Source organism: Prorops nasuta, unplaced genomic scaffold (genome assembly GCF_024137725.1).
Source record: "Prorops nasuta isolate Cenicafe-Biocafe unplaced genomic scaffold, Cenicafe_Pnas_1.2 PNAS00003, whole genome shotgun sequence".
Lineage (NCBI taxonomy): Eukaryota > Metazoa > Arthropoda > Insecta > Hymenoptera > Bethylidae > Prorops > Prorops nasuta.
The window spans coordinates 12,528,824-12,547,496 of NW_027116800.1; the positions used below are offsets into that span (position 1 = coordinate 12,528,824).

Sequence of the window (18,673 nt, forward strand, 5' to 3'; positions counted from 1 at the left end):
GCGGCAGCTGGGAAAATTACGAGAATTTCCGATTTGGGTAATTAACGTTAGTTTTTTTCATGGTTTTAATAATTATTAATTGAATATAATAAGCGTAGCTTATCACGAGGAAAATGATAAATATTTGTTATTGATATGGTGTAAAAATGAATCGAATTTTTGGTTAGGGCATGCATAATATCGTTAAAAGTTCCATTAAATAATTATGAATTACAATTGTCAGTTTTATTATCAGTAGTGTAACGTAGTGAATAGATAAATATTGTTTAATAAATATCTCTATATCACTTTAAATAAAACTAGATTAAACCAATTGAAATCTTCAATTATTTACTGAGAAAGCAAATTAAATAAATATATATGCAGATGAGTAATTTATAATTATTGCATAGATTTAAAATCCAATGAAGTTCGATTATTTCTCATTGTTTTTATTACAGGTACTTTTAATACTGGAGAACTTTAATAAAAGGTTAATTTACTCTGTGGATCTTTATATTAGAATTACAATGGTAAAAACAAAATATAAATTTCAGCATTTACATTAAAGGTGCAAAAAATACAAGAAGTCATTGTAAAGTTGTCTATTTTCCACATGTCGAAAAGACGCTAAAAAGATGACATTCTATCCCGAATTTAAAAAATTTCTTTTTCGAGTCATGTTTTCGACTTGACGAAAATGCCCGTCAGAGTTTTTATCGACGACAGGACTCTTTCTCACTAGGCTTAAACATAAAGCGCTTGTCAAAAATAGTACCATACTTTAATTCTATGCATACTTGAGTTTCTAAACAATATTTAATTTTTTCAGACTTGTATATAACATGGAATATTCTGGTTGGGTGCTTGGTATACACCGAAGAAATAGTGCCTCATTATTCGCAAAGTAAGTTTAATATTAAAAATAAGAAAAACAATAATAATTAAGTGCCCACTTTCTGCGAAGACAATAATGCGTTTACATTGAAATTTTAAACAGATTCCTACTTTTTTATACTCATTATTTCAGGTTTTTATGTTTTATTAAAGTTTCATTTTCGTTGTTTCTGCATATAGTGTTTGACAGTGTAGGGAGTTTTCTATAGGATATCAATAATTGCTTTATAAAAACTTACCGGTAGATGTAAGTTTTCTGTGTGTTTCACCTCACATAAAATCCTAAAAGAAAATAAATTTATATGTAAGACACAATTAATCCAATTATTATTCAAATATATTAAAGACACTTTATTAACTACATTTAATAAAATATAATAATCAGACATCACTGAATCGTTTGCTCCCACACAAATACAATTTCTTACATACTCAGTTCCCGAAGGAAAGCATAATGCACATGCGAAAACGACGGACGCGAGACGGTATGTCCACTAATTTATTTTTAGTTTTTTACACTCTCGGCAGTTCTTGTTCTTTCTTATTACTTACCTCTTCAGTGATAGATGATTCCCATCTATAGCGGCGGACTGCTCAGATTTCACTAAAATGAAACTCTCCGCTGATGCGTCTCGCTTTAAAAATCTTATAGCGTAATAACGTTGCTTTTTAGAGGGCTGTCATTTCGGTACCACAGAGTCGATTATTTCTAAACTCGAGGGTTGTCATCGAGACAGCCATGTACACCCATCTTTAGGGAAATGCAATGATTTTATTACGCCTTGTATATCTTTAAAAGATGACGCTGATCTCTTATTCCTAATCAATGCTATGAATGGCTATACCTTTTCCCGCCCTCTTCTATTCCTATACTCATTCTATCAAAGTTTTATCACTTATTTTCTCTACGCACACAGTTTTACATGATTTAATTAAAACGTATTATTTTTTTATATAGCAATACATTTTTTAACTCTCTGTTTCTGTTTATTTTAGGTCGTAACGTACTTGAAAATCTCTCACCAATAATAGAAGGTCTTGCTTCCCCTGTAAAACATGCACTATCAATTGTACCCGAAACAGTTAATTCAAAAGCAGTGAATGAAGGTCTTTCTAAAGACAATTCTATTTGCTTAACGGCGGAAGGTAAAAAAGGAAAATGTCAAGATCTCAGTAGCTGTCCACAATTACTGCTGGATTTAACAAAGTTAAGGCAATCCCTATGTTTTAAAAGTTTATTTGTACCAGGAGTTTGTTGTCCGATAAATAAAACTGAGCATGGATCTGACAGGTATAGTTATTAAAATTTATAAATAAGGTGAAAGCTACTGATACGATTATTTTACGGCTTTTGCAAACTGAATAAATTATTAAAAGAGATTCTTATATATATATATATATATATATACATTTTGCTTATATAAGTTTGTGTTCCACACACTAAAGGTTTAAAATCTGTAAAAATATACTTATCTTTCTGAAATACAAGTGACAGCTAAGTAACCTTGACGGTTTTCATGATTTTGGGTCATAACCTTTTGAATGACACCACAAAAACCTACCTATCATGTGGGGGCCCTTTTCAAGACATATACTGCACATAATATTTCGCGAGGATGCTTTTGCTGTTGGTATTTTTATGTACTTATCGTTCTTTTTTTACAGTTATATCTTGAACAAAGCGAACTTAAGTTGAAACAAAAATCCAATTCAATCTTCTTCTAGTAAAGATAGTATTGTCGTTTTTTTGACTAAATTAAGTACCGCCGTAATACTATTGTGTCAGGTGTTTTTTAATTTATATGTTTTAAAACAAATTTCTATAATTGAACATGTGTACATTTACACATGTATGTTTCTTACACAGATTCATAATCATAAAAAATTACATATTATACTAATTTAATAACTTAATACATAAGAAATTTTAATTTTTAGTGTTACAGGTGAAGCATCAATAACTGAAACTACCAATAGGCCTAATCTGGGACCAACAAGACCATTTATTTCTCAACCTATTAAATTACAGCATATTCAAACTACCTATCGTCCTAGTTTGGAGTCTGTGACTGGCTTAAATATAATTTCAAATAATTTTAGTAATTTCGGTTCATTTGATATATCTGACAATAACGATCTTCAAACAGACGATGGTATTTATAAATACAAAAATAAAGTCTTTATTTTATAAAGTTTCCTGCACATTATTGGTAAAATTAGAAGCGACCAAAACGTATAATTTTAAATAGCCTAAAGTTGACATTTATAAGGATATTTTTTGACTGTTAGCAATACCAAAACTCTTCTGTCTCGTGCTATTTTAATATATTCGGTTTACAAAACAATCTCTGTTGTACTCCAAAATTCGTCTTTTTAAACATGGAATTACCTACAACAACCTTTTTTATCAGAATTATTGGTTTTGTTGGTAAAATAGATTGAGTATTCTCTTGTATAAGGAGTAGATAATTAATAACAAAAATATCTTTTGTCGAAGAATATTCTAAAAATTTGTCTTAAAACTTGTTCAATGATATCCTTGTCGAATATTCTATTCCGACTGTTTTTAATTGTACGTATTTCGTAATAAGAATATATTTTTCGACTACGCTGTTATATATAGCGATTATTATATATACTGCATATATTACTTATTTAAAATTGTGAAATAAATAAATAGAATTTAACATTTCATCTTGTTGTAGAATGTGGAGTAAGAAATTCTGGAAAATATCGTATTGTTGGTGGTGAGGAAGCTTTACCAGGAAGATGGCCATGGATGGCTGCGATCTTTTTACATGGTTCCAAGCGTACGGAATTTTGGTGTGGTGGATCACTAATTGGTTCTAAATATGTACTCACAGCAGCTCACTGTACTATGGATCAACGTCAACGACCGTAAGTAAATATTTGATTTTTTATTTATACTCTTCGAGGAAAATTCAGTTAAAATCCTTTGTATATAGCCATTAGATTATACCAATTAATAATAAATAGAAAATATACGCTTATTTTTTTATTAAAAACAGTGTCCCCTACCTTGAAATTGACTGTAAACAATTTTCCTAACATTCAGAAATCTCTCTCAAATACATCCTACAATAAAATACCCTCTTGACGTTTTTCTGTGTAACATAAATCGATTAGTTTAAGTGTGTACTATACTGACAGCCCACCAAAGCATATGCATAGGACTTCACTTTATGTCCACAAAATTATATAACATAAAGTCTCGTTCCCTATTTTGCTTTTCGGGACTTTCTCTATACGTAAAACTAGAAATCTATTTTGTCTTGGGAAATCTATATTTGCCCATTCCAGCCATCACTGACGAAACGCGATACTGAAAGAATAAATTGTAAGTTTATTCTTTGAGAACTGTTCGTTTATTAGTTTTATTAAACTAACTGAAATGTCAAAGAATGTTTTCCAATTTGATTCCGTTTATTGTAGTCCGATGTCAACGAGTCTTACACAAGATTGACATCCTAACTGTTCAGAGTGTAAATAATTGAATGTCGATCCGTAACAATTGGCAGTCTCACACAAGGTGGTTAGCTCTCTTTCAATAACTCTACGTACCCAATATAGCATTCGTGTTAGTCATTACATTAGAAGATCGTACTAAATAAGTTTTAATTCATTGAAAATTTTCCCTCACAGAAATTATATAGTATTGTAAGAAATAAATTTGACAATTTCTTTGCAGGTTTCTAGCACACCAGTTTACTGTGCGTTTAGGCGACGTCGATCTTCAAAAGGATGATGAGCCTTCATCACCAGAAACTTATGTAGTCAAAAAAATCCATGTGCACCCGAAATTTTCTAGACTTGGGTTTTATAATGACATTGCAATTCTCGAGCTAAATAAACAAATAAAAAGGACGCCATATATAACACCAATTTGTTTACCTTCGGCTCGATATGAAAATGAACTATTTATTGGATCAAGACCAACTGTTGTTGGTTGGGGAACCACTTTTTACGGTAAATATTGTAAACTATACACCTAATGTTAGGATCTAAAGTTAAAATTTAAACTCTTAAGTTCAGGCATTGCGTTGGTTGAAATATTTGAAGCATATCACGTAAGTTATAAATTTTATCCGCTTCTACCAGCTGAAGTTTGAGTTCAAATTCCACGATTAACCCTGGCATAAATCATTTTGTCGATGTCCCGTTAATGGATTTTTTACGGTGGGATAATTTTTACGATTAGCACAAAAGCGAGAAAGAATCGGTTGGCTGTATTAAAGCCTAGCTCTTAATTTTTTAGTTATAAGGATAATGATGTTAGGCCATTATGAAAGAAGAAAAAGAGGAATATTTTAACGTTTTCTTGTCGAGAAAGTGGGAACAGTAGAAATTCTCTGTACATACAATTTTTTAAAACTCATCCCACTTACTCAATAGAACTGCTATAAAAGCCAGATCTCATATTAGAATTATACAAGTCAGCGTAAAGGTTCATTATGATTATTTTACAGGAGGAAAAGAAAGCACGGTACAACGGCAAGCAATTTTACCAGTGTGGAGAAATGAAGAATGCAATGCAGCATATTTTCAACCTATTACTAGTCATTTTCTTTGTGCTGGATACAATCAAGGCGGAAAAGATGCTTGTCAAGGTGATTCTGGAGGACCTCTTATGCTCAGGGCAGATGGACATTGGATGCAGATTGGTATAGTTTCCTTTGGAAATAAATGCGGAGAGCCTGGCTATCCTGGTGTATATACTCGTATAACAGAATATGTAGACTGGATTAAAACTGTATTTACATAATAGTTGGGACCTTCGTTATTAATTAGGTTCTATTTTTTGTATAAATAATAAACATGTAAAGCAATAGCGTCTTTCTTATTATTTCATAAGTCGAAACAAATTCCTTTTATTAACTTAATAATCTCATTGTTCTTATTTGCAACATTTTCTTATTTACTCTGTTATTATAGGTGTTTGATTTTGATAGTTATCGATTCACAAATATTCAGGTTGTTTTTGAAATTGGAATGAGATTGGGGTATGAATGTATGTGTTGGCTTAAGTATGTGGTTATATTTAATTTTACGAGCTTCAGGCTGATTAGTTTTCGAAGCCAATTGGTTTGGCAGAGATGTGTGATCTGATTGGTCGAGAATGGTCTTAAAGACCTGCATTGTTTGTATAATTGCAGGAATATAAATGCTTTAAGAACTTGGATATTTCACAGAAATTAAGTATTTGCCGACTAATTTTGTTTATAAGAAAGGACAAGGGTCAATAAGAGACTTTTTTCCCTAAAAAGGAAGAAAATATCAGATTGATGGCGCGTATGAAAGTGTTGCATTTAATTCTTTTAGATTGTTTTATATTTTTGTATGATTTGTATCACAATATATTTTGCAGTATATTTCTACTATGGTTCTATTCGTCAATAAACTAGTAGACTTTTCAAAATACTGATTTCATTTATTGTAGTTGACAATGAAGATTTACAATAGATAGATGAAATACAATAATTAAGATATTTTGAGCTTTGTGAGAGAATCGATAATGTGAATTGTCCGATTATAAGTCTGTTATTAATTTTGAATTAGAGGTTCTAAGAAAAAGATGTTCATCTTTTCCTTTGCAACTATTGACTCAAACTAACTGTTAGGGCTGAACGCTTGTGTCTTCCACCCAAAAGTGCATCATTAAACGTTATTATCTTATATGGTAAGATTTTTGGGCAAGCATGGTCAATATATGCATCCATTATTTTCTAACGTTCGATTGCTATCGATGCTCATTGGCCACTTGCTATTTTTAAGGCCTTAGTAACAAGGCGAATAATCTGGCGTCAAATTGGTTCGGGTTACACCTACACTTAGGAGTTTTATCTAGTGGTGTTTTATTTTGGTGTAACCGAAGCCTTTTATGGAAATGCCATTTTAACAGTTTTTTATAATTAAGCCAGGGATTAGACATTTTTGCACTTATCGACTTCTCGCTATAGTCATCAGTAAGAATGAGTTTTTATTAGTGACTGTAGTAAGCAGTTTAAATGTGAGTAAAAATATCCAAGCCCTGAATTAAACTGTTGAGTTTAATTATAAATGGTAATAATGCTAATGATAGTAAGAGTGATGGTATCAGCTATGTATCACCCTGATGGGGAAAGGGGGTCGATTAACGTTACTCGTTGTATGTGTTACTATATAAGCCACTAAGCCTGCTATCAGAACTATCTGACCTGAATGTGCAATGCATATTAGTATTTCTAAGCGTTTGTGCACTCTAAATCATTTTTTTTATTTTTCTTAATTTTAAAGTTGTATATATTCTTACCAACTATAGAAAATGAAATTTGTATGATCATAATTTATTATTGCTGGTATTTGCACGTATCAGACATACCTACACTCTACAGTATTGTTGTATATATTTAATGCATATTACTATATCACTTAGCAGGCACCAAAAGTATCTCAGCACATACTTTTATTATTATACTACCAAATTACATGTACATATATATGTATATATAAAGTAAGCTACATACACATACAAATATATAGCGACCAGACTGCGCATCTATAGGACTATATATATAGGCAGTCTAGTGGTCCAGTGTTCAGGCGAACTAAAAGAACGAGGGTACAAAAGTGGGCACTATTAAAGGATACAAGGTAAGTTTTTCACGTGTGAAACAGTAGGAGGTCCGATGAAGACACCAAACTGTCGGTCGAAAGAATTTTTGATCGGAAAAAATTCTGAAAGATGACTGTTTGAAAATACAAACGCTAATATCTCAAGATTGCGTAAATCGATTCGGTCATTTTTAATCTTATTTAAAAACTTAATGCAAATCATAATATGATGATAAACCAAACTCTATTTTAATAAATTATTCGAAAAAAAGTGAAATCAGAAAAAAATTGTACCTAAGGGCGGTACTAATTGGTATAAAAGTATAAGAGCTTGAGTTCGCGCGGCTTTCTTATTTTAATTATTTGCTGTCGTCGCACTACCATGTTACTGATTCTAAAAAAATCGATTCCATTGATTCCGAGATTGTTTCTCTTTTCTTCATGTTACATTGACAGTTGGAAGGAACTGATATTTTTTCGTATCATCGGGTCTTATTCTAATCAAACGATATTTACTCTGATAATGAGTAATTAATTCTAGTATCCAACCAACTGCATTCCAATATGCAATAACTTATGTACTATATCTAATCTATTTTCACTTTATAGCCTCAGCACCATGGTATACATACTTTGGAATTAGTTAATTTGGCTATAAAAATTAGAGCTATTTTTCAGAGTGATGAAACAAATGTTGGAGAGTAGTATAAACAAAATTATACTTATTGCCGATTATTGCTCAACATATTGTCCGACATATTGCAGATGATGTTTTCAACTTTAATAATGTGGTATTCGATTCGTATATAACTAGCGATCCGTATACCCGCTCCTTAACAAATTTGAAGTGATTATCTCAAATAACATCGTTAGCAGTAAATGTTTTAAGAAATAATCTCATTTTTTCATGTTTATTTATTTATAACATGTGTACAATAAGTATTAACGTCTACTCAACAGTTTTTCTATGATCTGTTATCATTAAAGTAATAAAATATTGCAGAACACCCGACCAGAATGCGTCAACTAGAAGTTAAAATACCAAAATACGAAGAAATCGAGGTGATAACTTGAGTTATCACCATATTTCAAAGGCTTCATTAAAATAATAACTAAAAAAGTTTCTCTATTGTTACATTAAGTACTACTGGATCTTAAAATTTGAACATATTTTAAACTGCAAATACATAAATGTTGAAGTTTGTAGGTTATTGAAGAAGGTCAATGTTTACAGTCTTCATTACTATTGTGAAATCCAACTGTCAATTAAAAATGTATCGCTTCATTGAAAATGATTTTGCTTATACTTTTGAACATTGTTAAATATTCTTTTATATAGCTGTTGGCATCTACATATCGCCAAATATACCAGCAAAAGTTTTTCTTAAATTTTTCATGGTGTCTTCGGTATCTTCTCCTTGAGTTTGAGATTGACTACCTTGTCTATAAAATGGAGCTCTAGAAGGCGCAGGATCTTCTGGCCGGCGACCAACTGGTGCAGTACTTGTCGTTGTACTCGATTGAGAAGCTAAAAAAAAGTTTAGTCTTTTAGTTACTTTACATATTTTTGTTGCAATTTATTTAACCGTAAATTTTATTCTCAACATTTATCGATATGATATAGGGTGACACAGGTAACTCTTAACACACACACACACACAAATGTTCGAAACTTTTAAATTTAGAAGAAATTATCGTGTAAGATTAATGGCAGTCTTCATAGTCAATAACCATAAGAAAAGTCCATATTAGCGATATTACAGATTAATATATCTAAACTGTAATGATATTATTTCTTGAATGACTTTCATATTTTTTCAAGATCTTTGGAAAAACTAGAAGCTTATCTATAGCGAAGTATTGAAAAATAAAATAATTGAAATACATTGATATAAAAAAACTACAATAAAATTAAAACATTTTCCAAGTTTAGTAAATAATTTCCTCAGGATTCTAAAGAGCCCTATCATATTAAAATCCATCAAAAGATAACATCGTTAAATTGGAAATAATAATTTGAAGAACGGGCTTCTAAAAAAAACGTGTCAAATCAGCATACAAGGGCAGTTGATCCGAAGTTTCGTCTAAGAGTCGATTGCACTAATCCGAGTTAGTCTTTGGTAACAGCAACGTACTTCATATGTACAACAGGAACTACTGTTTAATCTGAATTTAACGAGCTAAACCTTGATTAAAGAGATAATACACCGTCCCTAACTGTTCCAATCCCTGAAACAGCTTATCGCATAAAATTTCAATTCCCTAATTAACATCGTTTAAGAATGGACGAGGGTTGGGAGTGAAAATTTAAAAAGTTATATCTCGAAAACTCTTTATCGTACAACGTGGGGCAAATTAGTGTGTAACACATCAGGGTATCTATATGTTTTACTGTTACTTATCGAATGTTTAGTTTCTCCTCTCTATTTATAAATCTCATTAAGTATATATACCAATATAAACAAAGCTACATTATTTTTTGAAGGAGTGATAAAATTTAATACGCAACTGTATACGCCCAATTTTTATCATAATTAAATACTGGAAACTATAGAAAAACTTTAATAGAGCAGATCATGGCCCTATTATGTTACATAAACGTTAAATAAAATTAATTTATAAATGTTAAAATATAAAGGGAACAACCTTTCGAATCACGGCGTTGCAATTGATGATAACTGTCCGAAGCTGTAATTCCATCTGTCGCTGGACCAGTGGATCCAATGCTACTTATCGTTGATATCGAACCCAAACTATTATGCGACTCTAAATGAGCTGCAGCTTGGTCTTCTGCGGGGCTTGTTACTTGACTCGAGCTCGACAGAGACCCTCTTGGAGCTGTCTTCGTTGAAGTAGTATGTCGACAATAGACCTGTGAAAAAAAGATAAATATCTTCTCTTTTAAAACCTTTATATTCCAAGGAAAATTAATTTACAGGAGAAAGAAAATTTCTATATTCGAGCACCGTGATAAAGAGCTTCGACGAATTAATTATTAATGACACTGTATATATAGCATCATGTAAAACGTGACCGCAAATAACTAACTACGTGGTATCATGAAATGAAATATTTATACTTCTTTCGAGAAGGAATTGTGACAAAATCGATATTTTCCTCCTATTTTGGGAAGTCTTATTTATTATGAAAAAATTGATAGTATTTGCAAATGTTTTCATTCGTTATGATTTTAATTATATATAGACTTAAATTGTTAATTTCTATCTAATAAATAATTGACAAAAATAAAAGACCTAGCATAAAACCTTGTGTAAAAAAACTTCCTTTAAACTTTTGTAATTTTTAGATATGTTTTAATTTTTGTGATTCTGAATAAATGTCTCAATGAGAGTGTAGTCAGATGGTAGAATTATGGTTTCTACGTTAGGAGCTAAAAATATGGAAAATCCCAGTTCTTAAGATAATTAGAATGCATTCAAATATTTGGGAAACAGTATGCTTTAGTGGAAAATTCTTAAGAACGATATTGTAAGGATATGAATGCTTCGTCACATTTTCAGTAAGTAATGTAGAAAATTATTTGGATTTTTATTCGTAAAGGCAAGAGCAATTTCGCAAGCTCCAAACAAAGAAAACCTTGAGAGATCTGTAAACTGCACCAAGTAGTATCTTCTTTTTGCTCATGAGAGAGATGGATAGCAGTAGAAGTTCCACTTATATGGAACATAGAATTTAATTCGGGGTGCAGGGGAAGAAAACAAACACAAGGATGCTAAAAACTAATTTTAATAAAGTTCATTGCACAATTTTTATTTCCACGTCCGGGACTACAACCAAGCGATTTTTAAGCTAAATTGTCTAGGTGCAATGTTAGAGTAAACTTTGTTAAACGTACCTGCATTTTAGCTGCTACAAGATCCGCTATATGACGTCGATCCTCTTCTTGGGAGTCCCCTATTAAAGACAGAGCGCTATCGTTGACTTCGATGATATGTTCTTTACCATCCTTTCCTACCAAAAGCTCTATTGCACATATGTCTAACCCCCCAAATAATTGCGCAATGTGATCAAGCCATGTACGATGTCTTTCGCTTACTGCAAGCTGTTCTAACATAGCTGATCCTGTATTAGACTTCCAATTACCACTAATACTCTTCCGCCTGAAATATGTATAAATGTTATTATTTATAATTTAATAAACATTGAGAAGTTGCGATATAAATTTTATAAATAATACACCAATCACCATTCTTCGAGCTATCATATAGGCTTTTCCACGCAAAAAAGAACGTATTTTAGATTATTCATGCAGTTTTCTTTAGATTTCTAAGCGAAATTGAAGAATTTTTAATGTATTACCTATATAGTTTTTGAGATGCATCAAGTTAGAAAATATTTTTAAATTAAAAGATTAAAATTATCGATACATTTTTACGTGGAATGGCTGCCTACGTATACTTTATTATCTTTTTATTTAAGCAATAGCAGATTATACGTTACTGTTAGTTCATTCTTTACTTACATGAAAGCTTTGTAATTATTTCCAATTTTTTGAACGTGAACATCGTACTTAGTATCTATATATGGCTCTGCCGTACAGTATGCATTCGTCAAAGCAGCAAGCGAGGCTAAGTCCAAAAATTCTTGGTTTGTTTCTGCTCTCGCCTTACCAACCCCCCGATGAGCATGGCCTAGTTTAATCACTACAGGATATCGCGAAGCAGTTACCTATGATCCCATAAGGTATGTAAGTAATTGCTTTATAACAATATCATATAAATTATTACAAAATATTAATAAGCAAAAAATTTTAAATCTGGTTTATTTATTATACATGGAACTTTAATGATTCAACTACCGTGTTCGCCTGAAATATTTTTTGCTAGTGAATGAAAATGAAGAATTTTTCTTTTTGTGGTATTTATAAATTTCAGGAGGATATTTTATAATGATGTTGGATTTAGTTGAAATGAAAATATGAAACAATAATTGGAGATCGAATTAATTTTTTTAAGTAAAAACCTATAATTTTTTGTTATAGAAGAAAAAAATACAGCCGAAAATAGGATAATTATGATGAAAAACTTTTTAAATTTAGAACGAATTTCTGTATCATTCGAAAGATATGCAACAAAGACTGCAGAACTGTTAAGGTCACTTGATGAATGTGTGTTGCTCAGAAATTATATATACAACTCAAAAAATTGTTAAAAATAAAGGTTAATAATTAAAGCAATGCCGCCCCTCCCCCACTTTTACCTCGCGAACTGCTTATCCACCTGTCTGTATGTTAACGCGTCAATTAAACTCAAAAGTCCAAAAAATCAAGTTATTAAGCGCGAAATATTTTACCCTTGCAACTTTGCAAGGGTGCGTGTGATCGCCTAGTGACCTCAAAGATTGCGTAGTTCTTGTTATATGAGCTTTCGACTGGCACAAAATACGTTCCGAATTTGATAATTTATTTTTAAACTATTAACGGAAGTACTTAAATACTTACCATTTCACGATAGTCAGGATAATAGGTTTGTTGAATTAATGGGAAATTTTCTTTTCCTAAACGTCGTTGTAGGCCCAATAAATGTCCAAACACCCAAGGCTTATCCTGTTAACAAAGATATAATCTATGTTATAAAGAGCACAACAATAATCATATTTTGGCTTCATGGATAACATTTCTGAGGCTAATGTTGATATTTTTAAACTTTAATCTATATATATATGTATATAAGCTAATTATTCAATGTCAAAGCCAAGAGCAAAAATATCACTTCTTTAGAATTTAAACAATTTTTTATTCTCATTCTGCTACCCGAAATATAGGATGATTTTGTTTATTTTGTAATATAAAGAGTAGCCACCTGTACATAAGAATTTATAGTTAGTGCATTTCTGGAGCAATTCTCAAACAGAGTGTTCATTGCTGGCAAATGAAAAATAAAATTTTTTAAGAACAAAACCAAGTTAAACAAATCATTAAAAAACAAGAATTAATAAAATGACATTCGACGTAAATATGAAAGTGAAATATTGTGTTCTATATTGCAATCAAACTATTACTTGATATTTCAGCACTATTTATTCAATTCTAAAGCAGAATTTTGTTTATTTCAAATTTAAAACATATCTGACTAGTATAGTCTGAATCTCTCCTACGAAACACCTTAGAATTCAAAGGTCCAGAAACTATTCTTCGCTTAAAAAAAAAGTGCACGACAAGCACTCGAGCGCAGCGAAAGCTAAGCAATCGAGTACTCTCATCACTTTCTCAACCGACTCTTTCTACTTGCGCTTAGTCTAGATTTTCCTGCTTTGCTATACTGGATGGATCTTATCGATGCGCGTGTAACGATAGAAAAGATACCAGATGAAGCATAAGTGAAAGTGGACGATGTAAGAAAGTGTGATGAGTGCTCGACTGCATAGCTTTCGCTGCACTCCACTGTACATTCCATCTAAAAATAACACTGAATCCTAACAATCAATAACTGAAATTAATTCTCTCAGATATTTTGTAGAAAGTTTCTGCTATAATTCAAACTATTAACTGTTTGAAATCTTTGAAAATGATTCCAGAGCTCCCGATGATTATTCATAACGAATATTAACGAATGGTGTTTTAAATAGTAAATATAATTTTTACGAATTCGGAATTTTACCACTTCTGCAACAAACATATAAAAAAATTAGAAACCTTCTAAAAAAAAATTTCAGTATTTAAATATGTAACTGTATACTATACGAAGTGTTCTGGTATGGAAACAGGAAAAACCAATAGTATTTTATATCCTAAGCAGAGTTCCTTAGAGTTCCAAATTTTATACCACCCTTACAAACAACTAAAAAAATTAGAAAATCCCTTAAACCCTTGACAGTCGAGTACACTGTACCGAATTGATTCGTTGGCCTTTCAGATAACTTCATTCCGTACTTTCTTTGTCGATCTTTTATATATCACTATATTGCTGAAAGATGGACACTTCAGTACGATACATGGGCTTGTGCGTAGATGCATCATGAGAGTCGCCTCTCTCTTTTATGATCGTATTCTTACACATGCCTCCATGTCGATTCAGCTTTAAGTACTACAGTATATGTTACGAGAACTGTGATATCGGACCGTCGAGCCATGTGAAGAAATGTCTAAGGGTACGTTCGGGTAGCCCACTTTTTTCACTACCAACACTAACGTTATCATTATTGTTCGTGAAACAAAGTAACTCTATATAGGTACTGCTACGCTACCCGAACGATATGGTTGTGGTAATTTGGTAAACAACGTTAGTTGCATTTGGAAAAGATGCTATTTTCATTATGAACAATGCTGCGCGTAGAAAATTGCTTGAAATGTGTGCGCAGTAGCGTTGATAAGCTAATAGCACGCTCCTTGAACTTGCCCGAAACAAGGTCAGCAGGGAGAAAGATTTTCATTTATTTATATCCAATAAAAGTTGGTTGATATCATTAAATAAACGCTTACGTCACAGCACTGTTCATTCGTGCTACAGCGTAGTTTCGCAAACGGTTGTAGTGCAAAATAGCGTCATCCCGAAAGTACCCTAAGGCCCGGTCTCACAAGCCTTGATTAAGCTGGATTAAATTAAGTATGCTATATTATATGTTACACTAAATATAGCATACTTAACGCAATCCAGCTTAATCAAGGCTTGTGAGACCGGGCCTAAAAATTAGATTATTAGCGTCGTCGAAAGTGGATAGCGCTACAGTAGAAATGTCAGTTAATTGGATAACCCAACGTGGAGCGTCGAGTACGCGCGCGCGTTCACAGATTTTCATCAAATCCTTGTATAATTAAAGTTGGAAAATTGAGTTTTAAATTTGAAACAATCCATGAAAATTTATTCCGCTAATATTATCCACGAAATAAATGCGCAAGTATAGCATTGAGAACACATCGTAAATAAAAATAAAATATTTCTCACCTGAAAATTGTAAACAGCAGTAAGATTGTTAATGCTTGGAATTCCTCCATACATGAATCCCAGAAGCAAGTTCTTATAATCTTCGCCAGCATCTCGTAAATTTTGACGGATTAGCAAAAAATCCGGTTTGAAGGATCTATAACCGTAAATTTATAACATTGGAAAATAGATTATTTATAGGAGATAAAAAATCTTACCGAATCACTTTGGTTCCATTGCGATATGCAGCCATTGAAACTATAGTTCCGGCTTCACTTCCAGTTAACGAAATTTCACGGAATTCTGTCTGTTCTACACGTATCTCATAGTCACCGTGCAATCTGCGTCCTCGAAAATATTTACTCCAATCGGTATTCTGATCATCGATCACCAGTAATATATAGTGCTTGTCTTTGCTATATGATTGACTGCGCGTAGCTCCTGATACAGCTGCGCCTAAAATAGAAGCTCCCTGAAAGAAAAATATCCTTTGATTTTATTGAAGCGTATACAAATATTAGAGGATTTCATATGTGAATCGTTTCTTATAAACTTTATTTGATTAAACAAAGAAAGACTTAATTTAAGTTTATTCGTCTAGACAAAAAGTTGAATTTGTGTTTACCTGATCTCGTGCAGCTCCTGTAAGACTGTGAACTCTCTGAAGTAAACTTTCTCGTGTCTTCGCAGGGGATGAAGGAGCACTAGTGGTTTTTGATCCAGATTTTAAGTTAAGACTGAGATCAACGTTGACTGTTTGCGAAGATCCACTTGGTAGTGCACCAGATACCGAAGATGGATTTAACGGTTGTATTGGCCCGGATTGGGACTTAAGAGTCCGACCTGAAACCTCTTGATATGGCTTCGATGAATCCTCATGGGCCATAGAGGCCAGCCCGGATTCTGAGTGTGGTTCATCGTCAAGCTCCGAACTTAAGTCTCCTGACGAGAATCTATAAAGAATACAGGACAGTTCTCACTTTCGTAAAATTTTGATTCACGGTCTAATTAAAATTAACATTAGATGAAAAATCGAAAAGGCTTCGCTAACAACTAGCTCGAGAAGTTAATTGGATAATTTTTTCTATTATTTTTTTAATCGAATAGAATTATTAAAATTAGTACTAGAGTACTCCAGAAGTATCCTTAACCAAGTCATAATTGCATTGAAAAATTAATTTCAAGCCAAATATTTGTCAGCTTCGCAAGTCCCTTTTCAAGGACATGTTGGGGACTTGTATTTTGTAATAAATTACAAATAGAATCCGTGACGGTTAACTTTTCACGTTCTTACTTTGCTATATACTTATAATAAATATTGATTAATGGCCAAATATTATTTATATTGGTAAAATAAGATTTACCGTCGCTTCAGGTAATTAACATTTGAAGTGAAAGATTGGCGAAAGCTGGAGAAGGAAATGTTGCTGGTTTTTGATGCAGTTCCACAATTTACCGCAACTGCTTCTGACGTTAATTTTAAGATAGTCCTTTGAAACTGATAATGTTTAAATTAAATGACAGCTTTTCCTCCGCTTCAAAACAGTTTTGAAGAATAGTAATTCGTTGCGATCGTCGATTACTGTAATTTATATTGTAATATAGCTTTTCATATTTATTAATCGATAAAGAAATAACGAAGAAAAATTAAACATTTCCATAAATTTTACATACTTAACGTTTGAAGGTTTCTTATTTTCTGGATTTTCTTAAGCCAAGTAAAAATCTGAAAAGGACAATATAATTATGGCAATGCTGCAAAATTTATGGACTCGCGTTTACGTACCCTATTCCCTTTTTATTGCAGATAAAAAAGTAAAAATAAAACTATTTAGCCAATTTTCTACACATTATACGAGCTAGTCATGCAGAATCATATAAATGCAATTTGTTTCACTGAGTCATGTCGGAACTTTAAGGGGTTGTAAGGCTAATATAGGGGAGTTTGCTCCCAGCAAACTCTTTATAAATCATATAGGTTCTTGAGTTACTTAAAAATATCATATATTCGGTATGGTGTAAATTTAAATGGCGTTAGAATATATAAAATCATGACTATAATATTAAATCTAAGGAATAAACAAAAGCTTGATTATTTTATAACGTGAACAATATTTTTTCTTAATTTCCGAAAAAGTGTAATCCTTTTCGTCCTTTCGTGTACGACAAATGCTTCATTAATATTATTATTTCTCAAGTTTCCAAACATTCATGATAAATTTTACTCAAATTTTAATGAAATTAAGAAACATTCTGTATGCAACTCGTACGTAATTATATATATGTATATATTTAGCATTACTAGGATTTCATTTTTTATTTAAATTCGAAAATTATAAATATCCGATCACAAATTGGATAATATACATTAATGAGGACATTCATCTTATGTCATAAAGTTCTTTATTTTAATATCCATGCTTTAAAACAATGATAAATCTCAAATGTAGTAGTATATATGTATTAATAGACTTGCATCGTCTATATTCAAATATTTTGCACTATTTTTTAATATTGTAATTGTTCTTTGCTTGATATTCCATATGTTAAATAAAACTATATTTTTAATTTCTAATAAAACTAAAAATAATCTGCCGAATAAAATGCTCCGACTTGTACAAATTTAGTCAACGGCCTACCTATTGGACAGATAATTCTATGCTTCAATTTTCTGGATAAAATCTAAAAGTGATATTTATAGATTTTACATTCATTAAAAGAATATGTTATAAGCTTTCAAAATTTGTTTCGATCGGGTAATAGAAGTTTGACGTACCTGTACACAGTGTCTGTCCTATGCACTAAAATACTTGTGAATTAGAGTGAGGTTCTATGAGAAAGGGTGTCGACCGACGGGTGGGTGGTTAAGGATCGATAAATTTGTCAACTGCGCGCGCTTGCGCTCTTAAACCACCATCTTTAATATTTTCACTTTCTATTTCCTTATGCTTTCTTTCTTCAGATAGAAACTTGAAAAACCAACTTTCACGTGACAAGGAAAATTATGTTTTTTCTGAATTGTCGCGCATATGACATCATTCGTTTACTCTTTCATAATAATTATAGTAAAGAGCTAACACAGCTCTTTATAAAAAATTTTGTGTGTGTTGCTATAATTTTTATTAATAAATTAATGTTAACTGTAGTAAGCTGGGACAGAAAACCAACCTTTTTGTATTTGAAATTTTGAAGTATATATATTAGTGCAGAAAAGTTGTCTCTGGAAAGAAAATATTGGACAAAACATATATATATATATATATATATATTAAAAAGTTATTAATATTTGACCCTAAGAAATA

The 18,673-nt window shown here is 31.7% G+C and overlaps 2 protein-coding genes across 3 annotated transcripts; one reads left to right on the plus strand and one right to left on the minus strand.

The window, feature by feature from the left end:
- The first annotated feature begins 1,485 nt into the window (after positions 1-1,485).
- On the plus strand, positions 1,486-5,713 carry LOC136784712 (venom protease-like). The gene is made up of 6 exons (XM_066745581.1): positions 1,486-1,529; positions 1,835-2,167; positions 2,815-3,029; positions 3,582-3,774; positions 4,586-4,863; positions 5,364-5,713. The coding sequence occupies exons 1-6, from the start codon at positions 1,486-1,488 to the stop codon at positions 5,657-5,659; spliced, it is 1,359 nt and encodes a 452-aa protein (XP_066601678.1). The 3' UTR covers positions 5,660-5,713.
- Positions 5,714-6,301: 588 nt separating this feature from the next.
- LOC136785972 (synapsin-like) lies at positions 6,302-18,563 on the minus strand. 2 transcript variants are annotated; one of them, XM_066747363.1, is made up of 11 exons: positions 18,540-18,563; positions 17,046-17,097; positions 16,736-16,953; positions 15,997-16,324; positions 15,590-15,843; positions 15,393-15,528; positions 12,950-13,054; positions 11,972-12,177; positions 11,345-11,609; positions 10,135-10,360; positions 6,302-9,016 (listed from the first exon to the last, which is right to left on the minus strand). In XM_066747363.1, exons 4-11 carry the CDS (start codon positions 16,255-16,257, stop codon positions 8,838-8,840), a joined length of 1,632 nt encoding a protein of 543 aa, XP_066603460.1. In that variant the 5' UTR covers positions 16,258-16,324; positions 16,736-16,953; positions 17,046-17,097; positions 18,540-18,563; the 3' UTR covers positions 6,302-8,837. The 2 variants fall into 2 exon arrangements, with proteins under 2 accessions (XP_066603460.1, XP_066603459.1); XM_066747362.1 differs by lacking the exon at positions 18,540-18,563 and adding an exon at positions 18,148-18,520.
- Positions 18,564-18,673: the final 110 nt, after the last annotated feature.